Source organism: Scyliorhinus canicula, chromosome 28, assembly GCF_902713615.1.
Source record: "Scyliorhinus canicula chromosome 28, sScyCan1.1, whole genome shotgun sequence".
In the NCBI taxonomy this organism is placed as follows: Eukaryota; Metazoa; Chordata; class Chondrichthyes; order Carcharhiniformes; family Scyliorhinidae; genus Scyliorhinus; species Scyliorhinus canicula.
In genome coordinates this window covers 11651875-11668256 of record NC_052173.1, presented here as the reverse complement: position 1 = coordinate 11668256, position 16382 = coordinate 11651875, and the positions used below count along the sequence as shown (strand labels likewise).

The 16382-nt window shown below is 46.2% G+C and overlaps 1 protein-coding gene across 4 annotated transcripts in view; it reads left to right on the top strand.

Annotated features, from left to right (window-relative positions):
* LOC119958135 (polypeptide N-acetylgalactosaminyltransferase 6-like) overlaps positions 1 to 16382 on the top strand; it is a 95705-nt gene that overhangs the window by 28634 nt on the left and 50689 nt on the right. For all 4 annotated transcript variants that reach the window (XM_038786423.1, XM_038786424.1, XM_038786426.1 and 1 more), the window contains 2 exons: positions 10376 to 11011; positions 12662 to 12834. In XM_038786423.1, coding sequence (XP_038642351.1) covers positions 10521 to 11011; positions 12662 to 12834 — 664 coding nt within the window. In that variant the 5' untranslated portion in view covers positions 10376 to 10520. The remainder of the gene's footprint in view (positions 1 to 10375; positions 11012 to 12661; positions 12835 to 16382) is intronic.

The window sequence follows — 16382 nt, the reverse complement described above, 5'->3', positions numbered from 1 at the left end:
GGCATTACCACTGTGATAAATGGGGTAGATTTTGATCTAGTTCCAAACTGGGCATCCGTGAGACACTGTGGGTCATCCACAGGATTGTATTCAACCACAGTCTGTAATCTCATGGCCCAGCATATCTCCTACTCTACCACTACCACCAAGCCAGCGGATCAGCCCTGTACAATGACGAGTGCAGGAGGTCAGACCAGATGCGGCACCAGGCATACCTAAGTGAGTCGGCCTGCTGAAGCTACAACACAGGCCTACTCGTGTGCCAAACAGCATAAGCAGCAAGTGATAGACAGAGCTAAGCAATTCCACAACCAACAGATCAGGTCCAAGCTCTGTAGTCCGGCCACATCCTGTTGTGAATGGTGATGGACAATTAAATAACTCGCAGGAGGAGGAGGCTCCACAAATATCCCATCCTCAATGATGGAGGAGCCCAGCACACCCATGCAAAAGACAAGACTGAAGCATTTGCAACCATCTTCAGCCAGAAGTGCCAAGTGGATGATTCAACTCTCCGTTGATTTGGAGTCATACCTAGCACAAAGGTAGAAGGTTGTGTATGATGGCGGTCAATCATCTCAGTCCCAGGACATCATTGCAGGTGTTCCTCAGGGCAGTGTCCTGGGCCCAACCATTTTCAGCTGCTTCATCAATGAGCTTCCCTCCTATCATAAGTGCGGATGTTTGCCGATGATTATATGTTCAGCATTTGCAAGGCCTCTGATACAGAAGCAGTCTGTGTCCATGTGCAGCAAAACCTGGACAACATTCAGGCTTGGCCGCTATGTGGCACATAACATTCGTGCAACAGACGTCTCAGGTGATGACCATCTCCCAACAAGAGATGATCTAGCCACTTCCCCTTGACATTCAATGGTATTAGCATTGCTGAATCCTCACTGTCAACATCCTGGGGGTTACCATTGACCAGAAACTGAACTGGACTAGCCATATAAATACTGTGGCTACAGGAGAAGGTCAGAGGCTGGGAATTCTACAGTGAGTAACTCACCTTCTGACACAAGTCAGGAATGTGATGGAATACTCGCTGCTTTCCTGGATGAGTGCAGCTCCAACAACACTCAAGAAGCTCAACACCATCCAGGAGAAAGCAGTTTGCTTTACTGGCATCCCATCCACCAAACCTCAACATTCTCTCCCTCCACCACAGATGCACAGTGGCAGCCGTGTGCACCATCTGCAAGATGCACTACAACTGACCAAGGCACGGTAGCACAGTGGGTAGCACTGTTGCTTCACGCGCCAGGATCCCAGGTCCGATTCCTGGCTTGGGTCACTGTCTGTGCGGAGTCTGCATGTTCTCTCCGTGTCTGCGTGGGTTTCCTCCGGGTGCTCCAGTTTCCTCTCCAGTCCCGATAGATATGCTGTTAGGTGAATTGGACATTCTGAATTCTCCCTCTGTGTACCCGAACAGGCGCCGGAATGTGGCAACTAGGGGATTTTCACAGTAACTTCGTTGCAGTGTTAATGTAAGCCTACTTGTGACAATAATGATTATTATTATTATTATTATTAAAACCCATGATCTTTACCACCTCGAAGGGCAAGGGCAGCAGATGCATGGGAACACCACCGCCTGCCATTCCTTCACTTGTTGGGACAAAATCCTGGAACTGCTCTCACAGCACTGCAGCTGTTTCTGCAACACTTTGTCTGCAGCGGTTCAAGACCAACATCTCCAGGGCAATTAGGGATGGACAAGAAATGCTGGTCTAGCCAAAAATGCAGCAGCATCCCATGCACGAATAAATAAAAAAGAAATGGGTCTTTATGTTGCTCCTCGGTGAACTGGGGCCATAAACGCACTCTGCATAAACTCCATAGCCTGTCAGATGCATAGGAAAGTTGTGACAAAGATACTCAAACTGTTCCATCCCCTCGCAGTTCATGCTAGTAGTCTCTGCCTCTCATTCCCTCGTCCTCACTTGACTTCCATTGCACATTATAGATGGAAACTGCTGACTAGGCAATGCTGTTTCCAGCCCACAGCATGTGATAGAGTTTGTTCGGTGTGCCAGCTCTCCTTTCCCCAAAGAACAGCAGCACAAGGGAGGCCTGCAGCCAGGTGCGGTACTGAACATTATTTGCAAAAGTGGGTACTGACTCCGAAATGCTGACTTGCAGACTTTTTGGCATTCCATATTTTAACTGGAGCCTTTAACCTAAAACCAGTCTACACCTCTGCTAAATGACAGGGGAATGTCGTACAAGCATGCCAAGTACTTTTTCTTATTGTCAGCAGTACCTCTGTTAATAAGATAACTCTGCAAAGATTAGATAGGTATCCGGTTTCTGGTTGCTTCATTTAAAACAGCACTGTTTGTATGTAAGCAAGCCCATTTTGTGCGCAGTTTAATATGGCCAGATTGCACCTTTTCCTCCTCCTTTATTACAGGAGTATCCCAGGCTTTCTGAGCCTGTGCTGATTATCCCCACTGAGAATGGGTTGGTCAGGAAAAATGTCCTTTTGTAAACCTGCCAACTTGTTTTAAGGTATTTTCTTTTTAAATCATTCTCCGAATCTGGACATTGCTGGCATATATATTGCCCAACCCGAGTCTCCCTGTTGGTGAGCCCCGTTTAGTCTTGAACCACAGCTGTCCTAATGGTGAAGATGCTCTCTTCTCTGGAGAAAGAAAGTTGTAGGATTTTCAACCAAGTGTTGATGAAGGATTAACGACGGGTATCCAAGTCTGAATGATGAGAGATGTGGGTGTGATGCTCCCATGCACCTATTGCCCTTGTTCTTCGAGGGATCTACATTTCTAAACCAAATTTAGTCTCCTTCTCTCCTGAAGGTTGCTTGCTGCTATACAGTGATCGAGGTGCCATCAGCCCTCCAGTATCCAATGATCGTTCTTTGTGTGTGAACTTGGACAGTGTCCACAAGCTGTTCAACCCCACAATTTGAGGCCCATCCTTACTTAACACGTCCCAACCAGGAATGGTTATTGTGATCAGGAACAATGAGGAGTTCATTTACCAAGGGGACCTTTGTAACTGAAAAATGAAGGCTTGTTTTTACAGTCATGAACTTTTGATCAATGTTTGTCCTACTTTGTAAATGTTTTCAGTTGAGTAACTAGGGCAGGATCTCTGTCCCATTGCACCCGCCGGCAGCAGGATCCTCCATCCCAGCCAATGGGGTTTCCCATTTGTGGCCACCCCTACGTCGTTGGGAAATCCATGGGCGTGAGTGTGTTGCTGGCAAAATGGAGGATCCCGCCAACAGGGAATCCCGCTCATCCTCTCGGATTCACTAATTTAAAGGGTAGCTGCCTAGGTGCATATCCACGATAAAATCAACACGCCATACGAGGGAATTTTTTGTAGGTGGGTATTTAATAATAATAATCACTTATTGTCGCAAGTCGGCTTCAATGAAGTTACTGAGAAAAGCCCCTAGTCGCCACATTCCGGCGCCTGTTCGGGGATGCCGGTACGGGAATTTAACCTGCACTGCTAGCCTTGTCCTGCATTACAAGCCAGCTGTTTAGCCCACTGTACTAAACCAGCCCCTATTTTACAGGGACAATATCTTCCTACAAAGTGTCATACAACTCTAGGTGAGGGGAGGTGAAAAAATTATTATCGGACTGCATCTTTATTGTGTGTCAAGCAGGGGAAATGTTTTATAAAATGACTAAATAGTCTGAGTAATGTGGATTAAAGTTGGCTTTGGGAGTTTCTTGATCTTTGTATCTGGATTAGCTAATATCCAAATTTGCCGAAAGATAGTCACATTTCCACAGTGATCTTCTGGTCTAGCTGATTTCTATTGTTTGATGCCTATATTTACAGGTTAATTGTGGTGAGAACATTATTTGATGGCTTTTCAAATTCTAGTGTTTGCAGATGGGTGAATGTTGACTATGTATATCATTGTCTGAACCATCAAGGGAAAGGAACATTGCTCCAAGTACAGTGCAAATATGCATTGTCCTGGACCTTGGGAGGGGTGATGTGCATCAAACTGTAGACTAGTATGCCTTGCAATTCCTTTCTGTAATAACTTTGATCTTAGGTGATTAATCAGGTTTTGGGAATCCTTTTTAACAAACAAAATTAAGTTGTAGGATTTTTCTGACATCTGTAGATTTTTGCTTATTGCCTGAAATGGCTAAGGGCAAGTCATTACGTAATGCTTTATCAGAGTCCCATGGCGAAAAGTTAAATCACTGTTGAAGCAATTTCATATTGTGCGAGCCAAGAATACAAGCATCCCATTAGCTTTTTTGATTGTTTTCTGCACTTGTTCATGGCATTTTAAGGATCTACGCACCTGAACTCTCGAGTCTCTGGGTATCCCCTGTACCTCACCTCTTTCTGTTTGGAAAGTACTTTGCTCTATCCTTTTTTGGACCAAAATGGATCACCTCAAATTTGTCCATTCACCTAGTCTGTCACTATCTCCTTGCAATTTTATGCTATCGTCTTGATTGTCTACAATGCCACCTACCTTTGTATCTTCAGCACATTTGGATATATGACTTTCCATGCCATCATCCAAGTCATTAAAGAATAATTGAGGTCCCAACACAGATCTATGTGGTACACCACAAGTCACCTCCTGCCAAGTCGAATAATTACCCATTATCCCCACTCTCTGTCGCCTGCCACTCAACCAATTTCCTAACCACATTAATAATTTGCCCTCAACACCATGGACTTCCACCTTGGTTTTCTTTTGTTCTTTAATTTAGAGTACCCAATTCATTTTTTTCCAATTAAGGGGCAATTTAATGTGCCCAGTCCACCTACCTTGCACACCTTTGTGTCGTGGGGGCGAAACCCATGCAAACACGCGGAAAATGTGCAAACTCCACACGGACAGTGACCCAGAGCTGGGATAGAACCTGGAACCTCGGTACCGTGAGACTGCAGTGCTAACCACTGCGCCACTGTGCTGCCCTTCTTCCACCTTGGTTAACAGTCTCTTATGTGGGACTTTATCAAATTCCTTCTGGAAGTCCCTAAAAATAATATCTATAGACATTCCACTGCCCACTACATTAGTCAGCTCTTCAAAGAATTCAAAATCAGGCATGATCTTCCCTTCACAAATCCATGCTGGCTCTCCCTGAAGTTTTTCGAGGTGTTCAGTTACCCCCATCCCTGATTACAGATGCCAGCAATTTCTCCACCACAGATGTTCAGCTAACCGGGGGGGGGGGGGTGATTGGGGGGGGGGGGGGGGGGGGGGGGGTGATGGGTTGGGTTCCTAGAAGGGAGGGGGTGCTGAAAGAAGGCTTTGGGGGGCCTGAAGCCTACTTGCGACAATAAATGATTATAGCAGGGTGTCCTCACTTGGGGTGTATAGGATAGTGTCCATGTGTGTTGAGGTGACATTGCCCATGGGTTGGGGGGTGTGGGCGGTTTGAGGGACCCACAAGCTCACTTAGAGTTCGGGGCACCTTTTCAGAATGGCGGCCCGATCATGGAGTTCAGCTCCCCAGTGCTAAAAAAAATTTGAAGTGTGGGCTAAACCAGTGAGAAATTCCTAGGGTGGGGAATTCACCGGCAGAGCTGGTGGGAAATTCCCTGAAAAACCCACTACAAATTAAGTTAGAAATTTTTTGGGAGAATCGCACCCATAATAATTGTTCAACATGTCTGCCATTTCTCTATTATCACTGACAGTATCGCCATTTTCAGCTTTTACTGGGCCTACATTGCTCTTCACCACCCGCTTTCCCTTTATATAACTATGAAATGTCGTCTTATGATTTTGGTGTCCATTGCAACTTTCTTTTCCTAATTCCTTTTAGTAGCTCTTATAAGCTGCTTTGTGACATTTTGCTGGTCTTTGTATCTATCCCACTCGTCCGCATCTGTGTGATGTTTTGAATTTGTAAGCCCTTTCTTTCAGTTTTATGCTGTCCCTAACCTCTTTAGTTGTCCATGGCTGTTATTTTTTGTGAAATGGAGCCTTTTCCCTCTGGTATGTACTGGCTCTGTATCTTAATATTCTCCACTGATCTTCAGTCGTTTGAACCATTAATAGATCTCCCCAGTTTACCGTGGACAGTCTCTGTCTCATCCTGTTAAAGCCAGCCTTACCCAAGTCTACAATTCTGGTATCAGAATCGTACTTTTTTGCTACACTGAATTTAATCATGTTGTGATCACTATTTGATAAATGTTTACGCACAGTTAGGCTGTTATTAAATTCAGCTCATTACTCATAACTAAATCTAATATTGCCTGTTCACCTTGTTACTCCAGAAATTCACTGCCTTTCTGACAAGTGTTTGTCTGCCTCTCCCAATCTGTGTAAATTGAAATCCCCCATTAATACTGCTCTGCCTTTATACAATCTAGCTCCTCAGAACTGCTACCAGGGGGTCGGTACACAACACCCATTACAGTTTTAGATCCTTTTTTGTTCCTCAGTTCCACCCATATAGTCTCCACAGGATGCTTTCCCCTCATTATATCCTCCCTCACCATTGAGATGGTAGTATTTCTGATCGGTAAGGCTACTCCACCCACTCTGCCGTCTTCTCTGTCCCTCCTATAAACTTTATCACCAGGTATGTTTAGTTTCCAGTCCCCACCATCCTGCGGCCATGTCTCTGTAATAGCAACTACATCATCATCTTCAATATGCATTAACGCCTGCAGCTCATCCTTACACTCCGTGAATAAGTATATAGAACTCTTAATTGGGCTATACCCCCTAACCTGTCCCTCAGCACTGATGCTTTATTCGCTTGTTTATTATTTCTCTTCTGGTTTAACCGTATACTTGTAGTTTTGCCTTTAGCTGCAGTTCCAGAAGTTGGGCTCCTGGCTATTTCTTTACTCTCTGCCCTGCTACTTGTTTTGGAACTGTACTGACTTCCCCTGAGGCCTCTTTCTCTCTTTTCCCCCCCCCCCTCCCCCCACACACATCCATTTGACAGTTTAAAGTCCTTCTCACCACCCTATTTATCCTTTCCGATTTACTGCATATTCGGAGTGAGCAAGAAATGCTGTGAATACCGCCCTGTGTTTTTTGGCATGTAATATCGAGATAAAAGGGGGAATATCGATGCTGTCCCACTCTCCGCATTCATATGGGTTGTAATTTTCAAGTAACAAGATTCTCAAAGCCAGCAAAGTGTGCCCATAGGCAGAAGGAAAGCTGGGTGCGATGAGGGAAGAATATGAAATGATTGGAAAATTGTGTTTTAGAAGAAACCTAATTAAACCACACGTATGAGTGCAGCATTAGACCTCTGCTTTGAAGAGTGTTCACATCCTGTCTGTCGTGTCATACATCCTAGAAGGTCCCTGGTCTTTTGCCAATCTATTAACCAGGTCTTCGCTGCAACTGCTGCCAACATTTGTTTCTGAATAATTTCCTGTAAAATGCTATAATTTTAGGTAAGGTGTGCTGTACGCAATGTAAAGACAGTTCATTTCCTGTTGTGCATGTGGCCTTGCAAGCAGCTGTTTTTATAGTTTTATTTTTCACAACTTGATGTGGAGTCAGGAGGAACAGGGACTCTTGCTCTGCCTCGCTTACAAGGGCTACAAGCAGCCACTTTTTTTTAAAAATAATTTTTATTTGAATTTTTTACAGAAAATATAAAAATATAACAACAAGTATAGCAACAAGCAGTAATATGCAACTAACAGCCCCATAACACCCACAATTCCCCCCATACCGTAACATCACATGTATCACACTCCTCCCACCCCCCAACAAGAGAACTTAACCATAAATTAAAATTAAATAAATCAAATTTAAATAAAATAAGCAAACATAATCAACGTTCCCCCCCCCCCCACTCCCCCAGGTTGCTGCTGCTACTGTCCCAGTACCATATCGTTGAGCCAGAAAGTCGAGGAAAGGTTGCCACCGTTTAAAGAACCCTTGCACCGATCCTCTCAGGGCGAATTTGACCTTCTCAAGCTTAATGAAGCCCGCCATGTCATTGATCCAGGTCTCCACGCTTGGGGGCCTCGCGTCCTTCCATTGTAGCAAAATCCTTCGCCGGGCTACTAGGGACGCAAAGGCCAGCACACCGGCCTCTTTCGCCTCCTGCACTCCCGGCTCTACCCCAACCCCAAAGATCGCGAGTCCCCATCCTGGCTTGACCCTGGATCCCACCACCCTTGACACCGTCCTCGCCACCCCCTTCCAGAACTCCTCCAATGCCGGGCATGCCCAGAACATATGGGCATGGTTCGCTGGACTCCCCGAGCACCTGACACACGTATCTTCACCCCCAAAGAACCTACTCATCCTCGTCCCAGTCATGTGGGCCCTATGCAGCACCTTGAATTGAATGAGGCTAAGCCGCGCACACGAGGAGGAAGAATTTACCCTCTCCAGTGCATCAGCCCATGTCCCGTCTTCGATCTGTTCCCCCTCCCACTTCGTTTTCAGCTCCTCTACTGACGCCTCTTCCACCTCCTGCATAAGCTTGTAGATATCGGATATCTTCCCCTCCCCGACCCAGACCCCCGAGAGCACCCTGTCACTCACCCCCCTCGCGGGGAGCGCAGGGAATCCCTCCACCTGCCGTCTAGCAAATGCCTTTACCTGCAGATATCTAAACATGTTTCCCGGCGGGAGCCCAAATTTCTCCTCCAACTCACCCAGGCTCGCAAACCTTCCGTCGATAAACAGGTCCCTCAGCTGTCTAATGCCCGCTCTACACCATCCCTGAAATCCCCCATCCGTGTTCCCCGGGACGAACCTATGGTTCCCCCTTAACGGAGCCTCCATCGAGCCCCCCACTTCTCCCCTATGTCGCCTCCACTGCCCTGGGTAGTCTTGAGGGTAGTCGCCACCACCGGACTCGTGGTATACCTCGTGGGAGGGAGTGGCCACGGCGCCGTTACCAGGGCCCCCAGGCTTGTATCCCCACAGGACGCTCTCTCCATCCGTTTCCATGCTGCCCCCTCCCCCTCCATCACCCACTTACGCACCATCGACACGTTGGCCGCCCAGTAGTACCCCGAGAGGTTGGGCAACGCCAGCCCCCCCCCCATCTCTACTCCGCTCCAAGAAGACCCTCTTCACCCTCGGGGTGCCATGCGCCCAAACAAATCCCATGATGCTGCTGGTCACCCTTTTAAAAAAGGCCCTAGGGATAAAGATGGGCAAGCACTGGAAGGGGAACAAGAACCTCGGGAGAACCGTCATTTTGACGGATTGCACTCTGCCCGCCAGCGATAGCGGCACCATGTCCCACCTTTTAAATTCCTCCTCCATCTGTTCCACTAGTCTAGTGAAGTTAAGCTTATGAAGAGCCCCCCAACTCCTGGCCACCTGCACCCCCAGGTACCTGAAACTCTTCACTGCCCTCCTGAAGGGGAGCCTCCCAATTCCCTCCTCCTGATCTCCCGGGTGCACTACAAATACCTCGCTCTTTCCTAAGTTTAGCTTATAGCCGAGAAGCCCCCAAATTCCGCTAACAGCTCCATCACCCCCGGCATTCCCCCCTCTGGGTCCGCCACATATAACAGCAGGTCGTCCGCATACAGCGATAACCGGTGCTCCTCCCCACCCCGCACCAGACCCCTCCATTTCCCTGACTCCCTCAACGCCATGGCCAGCGGTTCAATCGCCAGTGCAAAGAGCAAGGGGGACAGGGGGCACCCCTGCCTGGTCCCACGATAGAACGAGCAGCCACTTTTAATTGCTCCACCCATTGTCCCCCACCACCACAGCTGGACTTGCCTGAGGGCCAATGCCAATGAGGCAAGCAGCCCAAAATTCATCTTGTTGAAATGGGCAAGCAACGGCTTGGAGACTGGCACCAGCAGTTCACATGAATAATTGAAATAAGGCCTAATTTCAAATGAGCCTCCGGCCTTGCAGTTGGGGCATAATTCTGCTGAACCTGGTTCTGTACCTGAAAATGGGCCAGAACTGATTTCTACCCCTTAGTGTATTTGCCATCTGAAGCAGGACTCTGTCCATTCTGAATATGCTGCTGATTTAAGCCCAAGTCCCTGTTGGATGGATTAGTAAAGATACTGTTCAGTCCAATGTGGTACTGAGCCAATCGTAAATCCCAGGTTTAATCTCCAGTCAGCACAAGTTAGCTGATCCCAAACTGGAGAAGCCGTCAATGTGCTCCGATTAAATTTAGTGTGCCTGTGTTGTGAAAAGAAGAAAATCAGTCCGACAGTAATGGATAGTGCATGGGAGAGGATAAAAAGGACTTGGTGATGCCCACGTAATGGAATAGATTGTCGATACTCTGTTGCTATTTACATATGAACAAAAGCACATGGTAACATTGGAGGGCAACCGACACTTGCAAAGTGTCTATACCATCAGGACAGGGGGGGGGAGAAGATGGGGATTGGAACGATTGGTGATGACTAATTTAAATTATCATTCTTCTTCCAGGTCGCTGCATTTAAGCTTTGGGAAAAGAAAAAAACTGGAGCGGCCTTCTGCTGGGCAAGCTTCACCGTGAATAAAACTGATCAGCTTTAAAGGAAACCTGGAAATCTCAGTGTTGCTAGTGTTCAGAAACATTTAATCAACAACCATGAGGCTGTTTTTTAGGAAACGCTTTGGTCCAGTCAAACTTGCCATGGTCAGTATAATATTCATGATCTTTATATTCATCCTTCAAAGAGATATTGTCAAACGAAGCCCAAAGAATGACTCTTGGTTTAAAGACTTGTCAGGTGGGAAAGACCGCATGCTGGGAATTATGCTTGGAGCGGTGAACAATATCCGAGATTCAATGCCCAAGTTTCAGATCATTGCCCCAGATCGAGGCCAAGAGCCTGTTGATGACAGCAAGTCCTGTTTGTCAGGGTTTTACACCGGGGCAGAACTGAAGATCTTTCTCCCTCGTCCTCCTGAGGATCCCAATGCACCTGGTGCTGATGCAAAGGCATTCCATACGGACAATCTCTCAACAGAACAACAGGAGGAGAAAACGCGCAGCTTTGAGAAACACTGTTTCAATGCCTACGCCAGCGACCGCATCTCCTTACACAGGACCCTTGGACCAGACACGCGGCCTCCAGAGTAGGAGATCAATATTCCCATTTGATCGAGTTGTTGAGATTGGGGTTCTGGGGTTTTTATTGGTAAATTTTTGTGTTCATTAACGTGAAGAACATTGGTGCTGGGAAATGAAAAATGTTCCATTTTCGGGCACCTAGACTCAGCTTTAAGCACTCGAAGGTACAAAAGCTCCCTCTATAACGTCTGGGCTTTTTAAGTGGCCCCCAGTGCAATAATACTCGCACCGACTATCCTTCAAAGCCCTGAGGTGAGATTTCCATTTCAGCATAGGGTTGATTTACTGCTGTTGATGTATGCCAGCCACGAGTGGGTTTCAGACTACCCAAACTCTTCTCCTGTCGGGCCCTTGCAGCCTTTAGATTAGGCTAGGCTGACCCAGTAGCTGTCTATAGGAGCTTCTGCAGTTAGAGGCCAGTTGATTCTCCTTTCTTTCAGGGAAATGCGTGGGGACCATCTCTGTCTTCGGTGATGGCCTGTTTACTACCATGGGTGAGATGCCAGAATGCTTCCTAGTGCATCTCCACATATTTTAGTTTTTATTTGATTAAATTCTTGTGTTTCACAGATAGTAGAGGTGTGGTGCAACCTCAAAGCAAGAGAAAACCATTTATTTTATTCCATGGAGAGTTGTGCCAATATAAAGATACTCTGCTTATCGAAATAGAGTTGCAATCAGTCCATTCAATACTTTGCATTGTATTGCACCCAGTCGCAATGGAAGTTGCCATTTTTGAACAGTTCTACGGCGCTGAGGACCCGCGTTCGAATCCCGACTCTGGGTCACTGTCCGTGAGGAGTTTGCACATTCTCCCCGTGTCTGCGTGGGTTTCACCCCCACAACCCAAAAGATGTGCAGGGTAGGTGGGTTGGCCATGCTCAATTGCCCCTTAATTGGAAAAAATAATTGGGTACTCTAAATTTAAAAAAATAAATAAATAAATAAAAAATTTTGAACAGTTAATTTTCCATTTGCTAAGTCCAGGTATAATCCTTTTTATGGGGCTTTAAAAAATAAACTCCAGGTTTCCTGTTCTACCATTCCTTACCTTCAGTCTCCCTCTGATGACATTGTTGACCAGAAGGATCTGTGCCCCAGAGAATTTCCATTGTTTTAATGTATGGGGAGGCAGACATTCAGTCAGTGTAAAAACGCACCCCCAGAAAACACTGCTGTGAGGTATTGCCTAGCTTTGGTAATGCAGACATACCAAGGTCAATAAGACTAGTACACTTGATCTAGGTGATGACACCCATGTCATACTGGAGTGAGGTCCCATCATTTGGCTGAGACATTTAAATAAGGACCTATCTGTCCCCGTGTGGTGGGTGGGTGGACCCAATGGCACTGCGGCAGAGTTCTACTTCTCGGTATGCTGTGCCTGATTGTGATGTTGACCCTCCGACCTAGATTGTTCAATTGGTGTTGTTTTGATGCTTGTGTTGATCAGTTTTTAAATTAATGGGTTAACACTGGTGTTAAAATATCACCAATTTGGAAAATCTACACTTGGCGCATGAGATGGAACGGAAAGTGCTCCATTTTGTCGCACTAATACCTCTCGCCTGGGGTGTAAAATTCACAATGGAAAATGAGGATGTCTTGTGAAATATTGGCAGGGTCTCTCAAATCTTTTGAATTATCTTATACAGGTGCATTGAACAAAGATTCAAGCGTTGCCCTCCTCTACCTTCAACCAGTGTGATTATAGTATTCCATAATGAGGCCTGGTCCGCCTTGTTAAGGACTGTGTACAGTGTGATGCATACCTCTCCAGCCATACTCCTAAAGGAAATCCTATTGGTGGATGATGCCAGCACAGATGGTGAGTGCTTAACAATTCCAAGAACACTGCTGCATTTGAAGTACCTTGTGCTCGTGGTCAAAACAGAGAACTTTAATTTTTAAAAATGGAATATTAACCTTTTACTGGGTTTAGTCGGGGCTCTGTTTCCCATAGCTGGTCTATCATAATCGTCCAGCAAAAATGAATGAACCTACGAGTTAGTCTGGGAAAGAGAATTCCACAGACTAATGACCTTCAGAGAAAAGAAAATCTCCCATCTCAGTCTTATATGGGAGAGCCCCTTATTGTTAAACTGTGTCTCCTAGTTCTAGTCTCTCCACCCTGCCAAGTCCCCTCAGGATCTGAGGTGTTTCAATAAGACCACCTCTCATCCTTCTCTACTTCAACGGATACAGGTCCAACCTTTCTTCGTGAGACAACTCTCTCATCCCAGGAATCAGTTGAGTGAAGCTTCTCTGAGCTGCATAGAGACCAATACTGTTGGACCACGTCTGGAGTGCTGAGGTCCTGTTCAACTGTAGCAAAGCTTCCTCACTTTTATATCCAATAAACAACAGCATTCCATTTGTCTTCCTAATCACTTTGCTGGACTGCATACTCAAAGTGGGCAAGTTCACATTTTGCCAGATACTTTTGAAGCCTTCCCTTCTCTGACCATGGCACCTGCAACATTTCCAGTGGGTCAGTGGATGTATACATTCCCGAGTCTCTCTTAATAATTTAATCCCTTATCTCTGGTAACATTCAAGTGTATCTACATTGTACCTGTTCCATTTCTTTTATATCCTTGTTAGAATTGGGTGCCAAAACGCTCAACACTCCAACTGCAGTCTGATTAAGGTCTTGTACATGTTCAACATCATCTACAAATTTACTGTCTGGGACAGGCTGGATGAACTGTCTTCTCCTGTCTGTCAAATTTCTGCATTCTCTATTTTTGCATAGGAAACAAAGGAGTCTGTCTGTCTGTTTTATTGCTGTCTGTCTGTTTTATTGCTGTATCTACTTCTGCTGACTCTTGAGTAATGACCTGTACATCTGCACTGCATCCATTTAAAATCTTAATGTACAAGATCTGCTTTCTTCTCTTATTCTTGCTTCCAAAAATGCCCTTGGACTTTTAGAACATAGAACATAGAACAGTACAGCACAGAACAGGCCCTTCGGCCCTCGATGTTGTGCCGAGCCATGATCACCCTACTCAAACCCACGTATCCACCCCATACCCGCAACCCAACAACCCCCCCTTAACCTTACTTTTTTTATTAGGACACTACGGGCAATTTATCATGGCCAATCCACCTAACCCGCACATCTTTGGACTGTGGGAGGAAACCGGAGCACCCGGAGGAAACCCACGCACACAGGGGGAGGATGTGCAGACTCCACACAGACAGTGACCCAGCCGGGAATCGAACCTGGGACCCTAGAGCTGTGAAGCATTTATGCTAACCACCATGCTACCATGCTACCCTGCTGCCCATAAACATAGGAACATAGGAATAGGACTTTTAGGATCAGCAGGAACAGGAGGAGGCCAATCAGCCCTTCGAGCCTGTCCTGCTATTCAATTAGATCAAGGCTGATCTGTGGCCTAACTCCACATACCTTTTGAAATGAATAACTGATGTAGCTTCAACTGCTGTTTTGTGTGAAAAAGTTCCAAACTTCTAATGCCCTTTGAGTGAATAGGTGCTTCCTAACATCTCCCCTGAATGGTCTGGCCCTAATTTTTAGAATATGTCCCCTAGTTTCAGAATCCCCAACCAGTGGAAATAATTTATCTTTATCTACCCTGTCAGATGCCATCTCCACCTCTAATGCAGCGATCCGGTCGCTCTGGTGTGTTGAGGCCTTCTCTGGCTCTCTTAAGATTGCGTCCTGGCTTTCCAGCTGCCTTTCCCAGAGCCACTTGCAGGGTAATCAGCGCATCTGCCACCGCCACCTTGACTGTTGCCCTCATCTCCATCTTAATGGCTTCATCCAGCTCCTGGAGTTCCTGTGTGAGGAATTCCCTCCATCCATCCGGGAAGGGGAGGGGGTGCTGTGCTCTGCCTGGTGGTCTGTCTTGTTAGGTGCCGCTGTCTCGCCTCGCTGTCTCGCTGCTTTTGTTGCCTTTTCCGTCCTTTCGGACCCTGGAGCTGTTGCTGCTTGGTATGTTTTGTCCTGATGGTGTTGGAGGAGGGTGAGGGGTGTTTTCTCCCAATATTAGTGGGCTATTTTGGGCTTAAAGTGCCTTTTTCCAAGTTTTCAGGAGGATAGCCACCTTTCGTGTGTCCACTCAACACATCCCCATCACCAGAAGTCAACCTTCTAAATTCCAACGAAAACAGGCCCAATTCGTGGAATCTCCTCGTAATTTAACCCCGGTAGTCCAGGTATCATTTTTGTAAACCTATGTTGCTCTCCCTCCAAGGCCAAAATATCCTTCCCAAGGTGTGGTGCCCAGAACTGCTCACAGTGACTCCAAGTGGGGGTCTAACCAGGGTTTTGTAAAACTGCAGCATAACATCTGTGTCTTTATATTCCAATCCTCTCGAAATAAAGGCCAACATTCCATTAGCCTTTTTGATTATTTTTGGCATTTTAAGGATCTATGCACCTTGGGCATCCACTGTACCTAACCTCTTTCCATTTAGAAAGCTCTGTCCTTTTTTGGTCCAAAATTGATCACCTCACACTTGCTTACATTGAATTCCATCTGCCTCAATTTTGCCCATTCACCTAGTCTGCCAATATTTCCATGCAATTTTATGCTATCATCTACAATGCCGCCTAACTTTGTATCATCAGCAAATTTGTAGTTACCCTTCTTCATTTGAGGGAATACTGCCGACTGATCAAAAAAGCATTTTGGGTCAAATGGCCTTTTACTTCTCCTGTATTTTTTTCTTGAATTGCTGTTAATGCTGGCGGTAGTTGCAAAAGTGGAACATCGTTCTGTTCCCGAGCATTGACTCCACTATCCTTGACACACACACAACTCCAGTTGTTGGCACTGCTGGGGAGTCCCAGATATGAGGGGAATTCTGAAAACTCTGCTTCAAGCTTGCTCTGCATGATGTCCCCCACCCCACAAACTGGCCACTTTCTCTTTCCCGATACAAACCTTTCCACTCTCTGGTGTGATCGTTGCAATGTTTCCATACAAACTGGATGGATTTTGTTTTTAAGAGTGTACATAAAATATTTAAAAGATACACAGGAGACTGATCAGATGCTGGGAGTCGTGTGTCACCTAAGCTCAGAACAGCCTTGAGCGCTGTTCGCAGTGGATGGAGAATAGAGGTTGTACAGCTGGGGGATGAACCTTTCCTGCTCTTCCCCCGCCTCCCCCCCCAAGCAAACAAGATGCTCGGACCTCAGATGTACTGTCTCTCACATCCTTGGCCGTTATGCAAATACTGTGGGCAGCCAGAAAAGCTCGAGTGACTTCACCGGTTAAGCAATAAAAGCTACATTTCCATCTTTGTTTAGAGTTAGATGAAGCCAGTGCTCTGGCTCACTTGCTGCTCTTTGATCCTTGGAGTGAATAGGGGAAGTGACTGCTGTTGGTTTGTTAACGT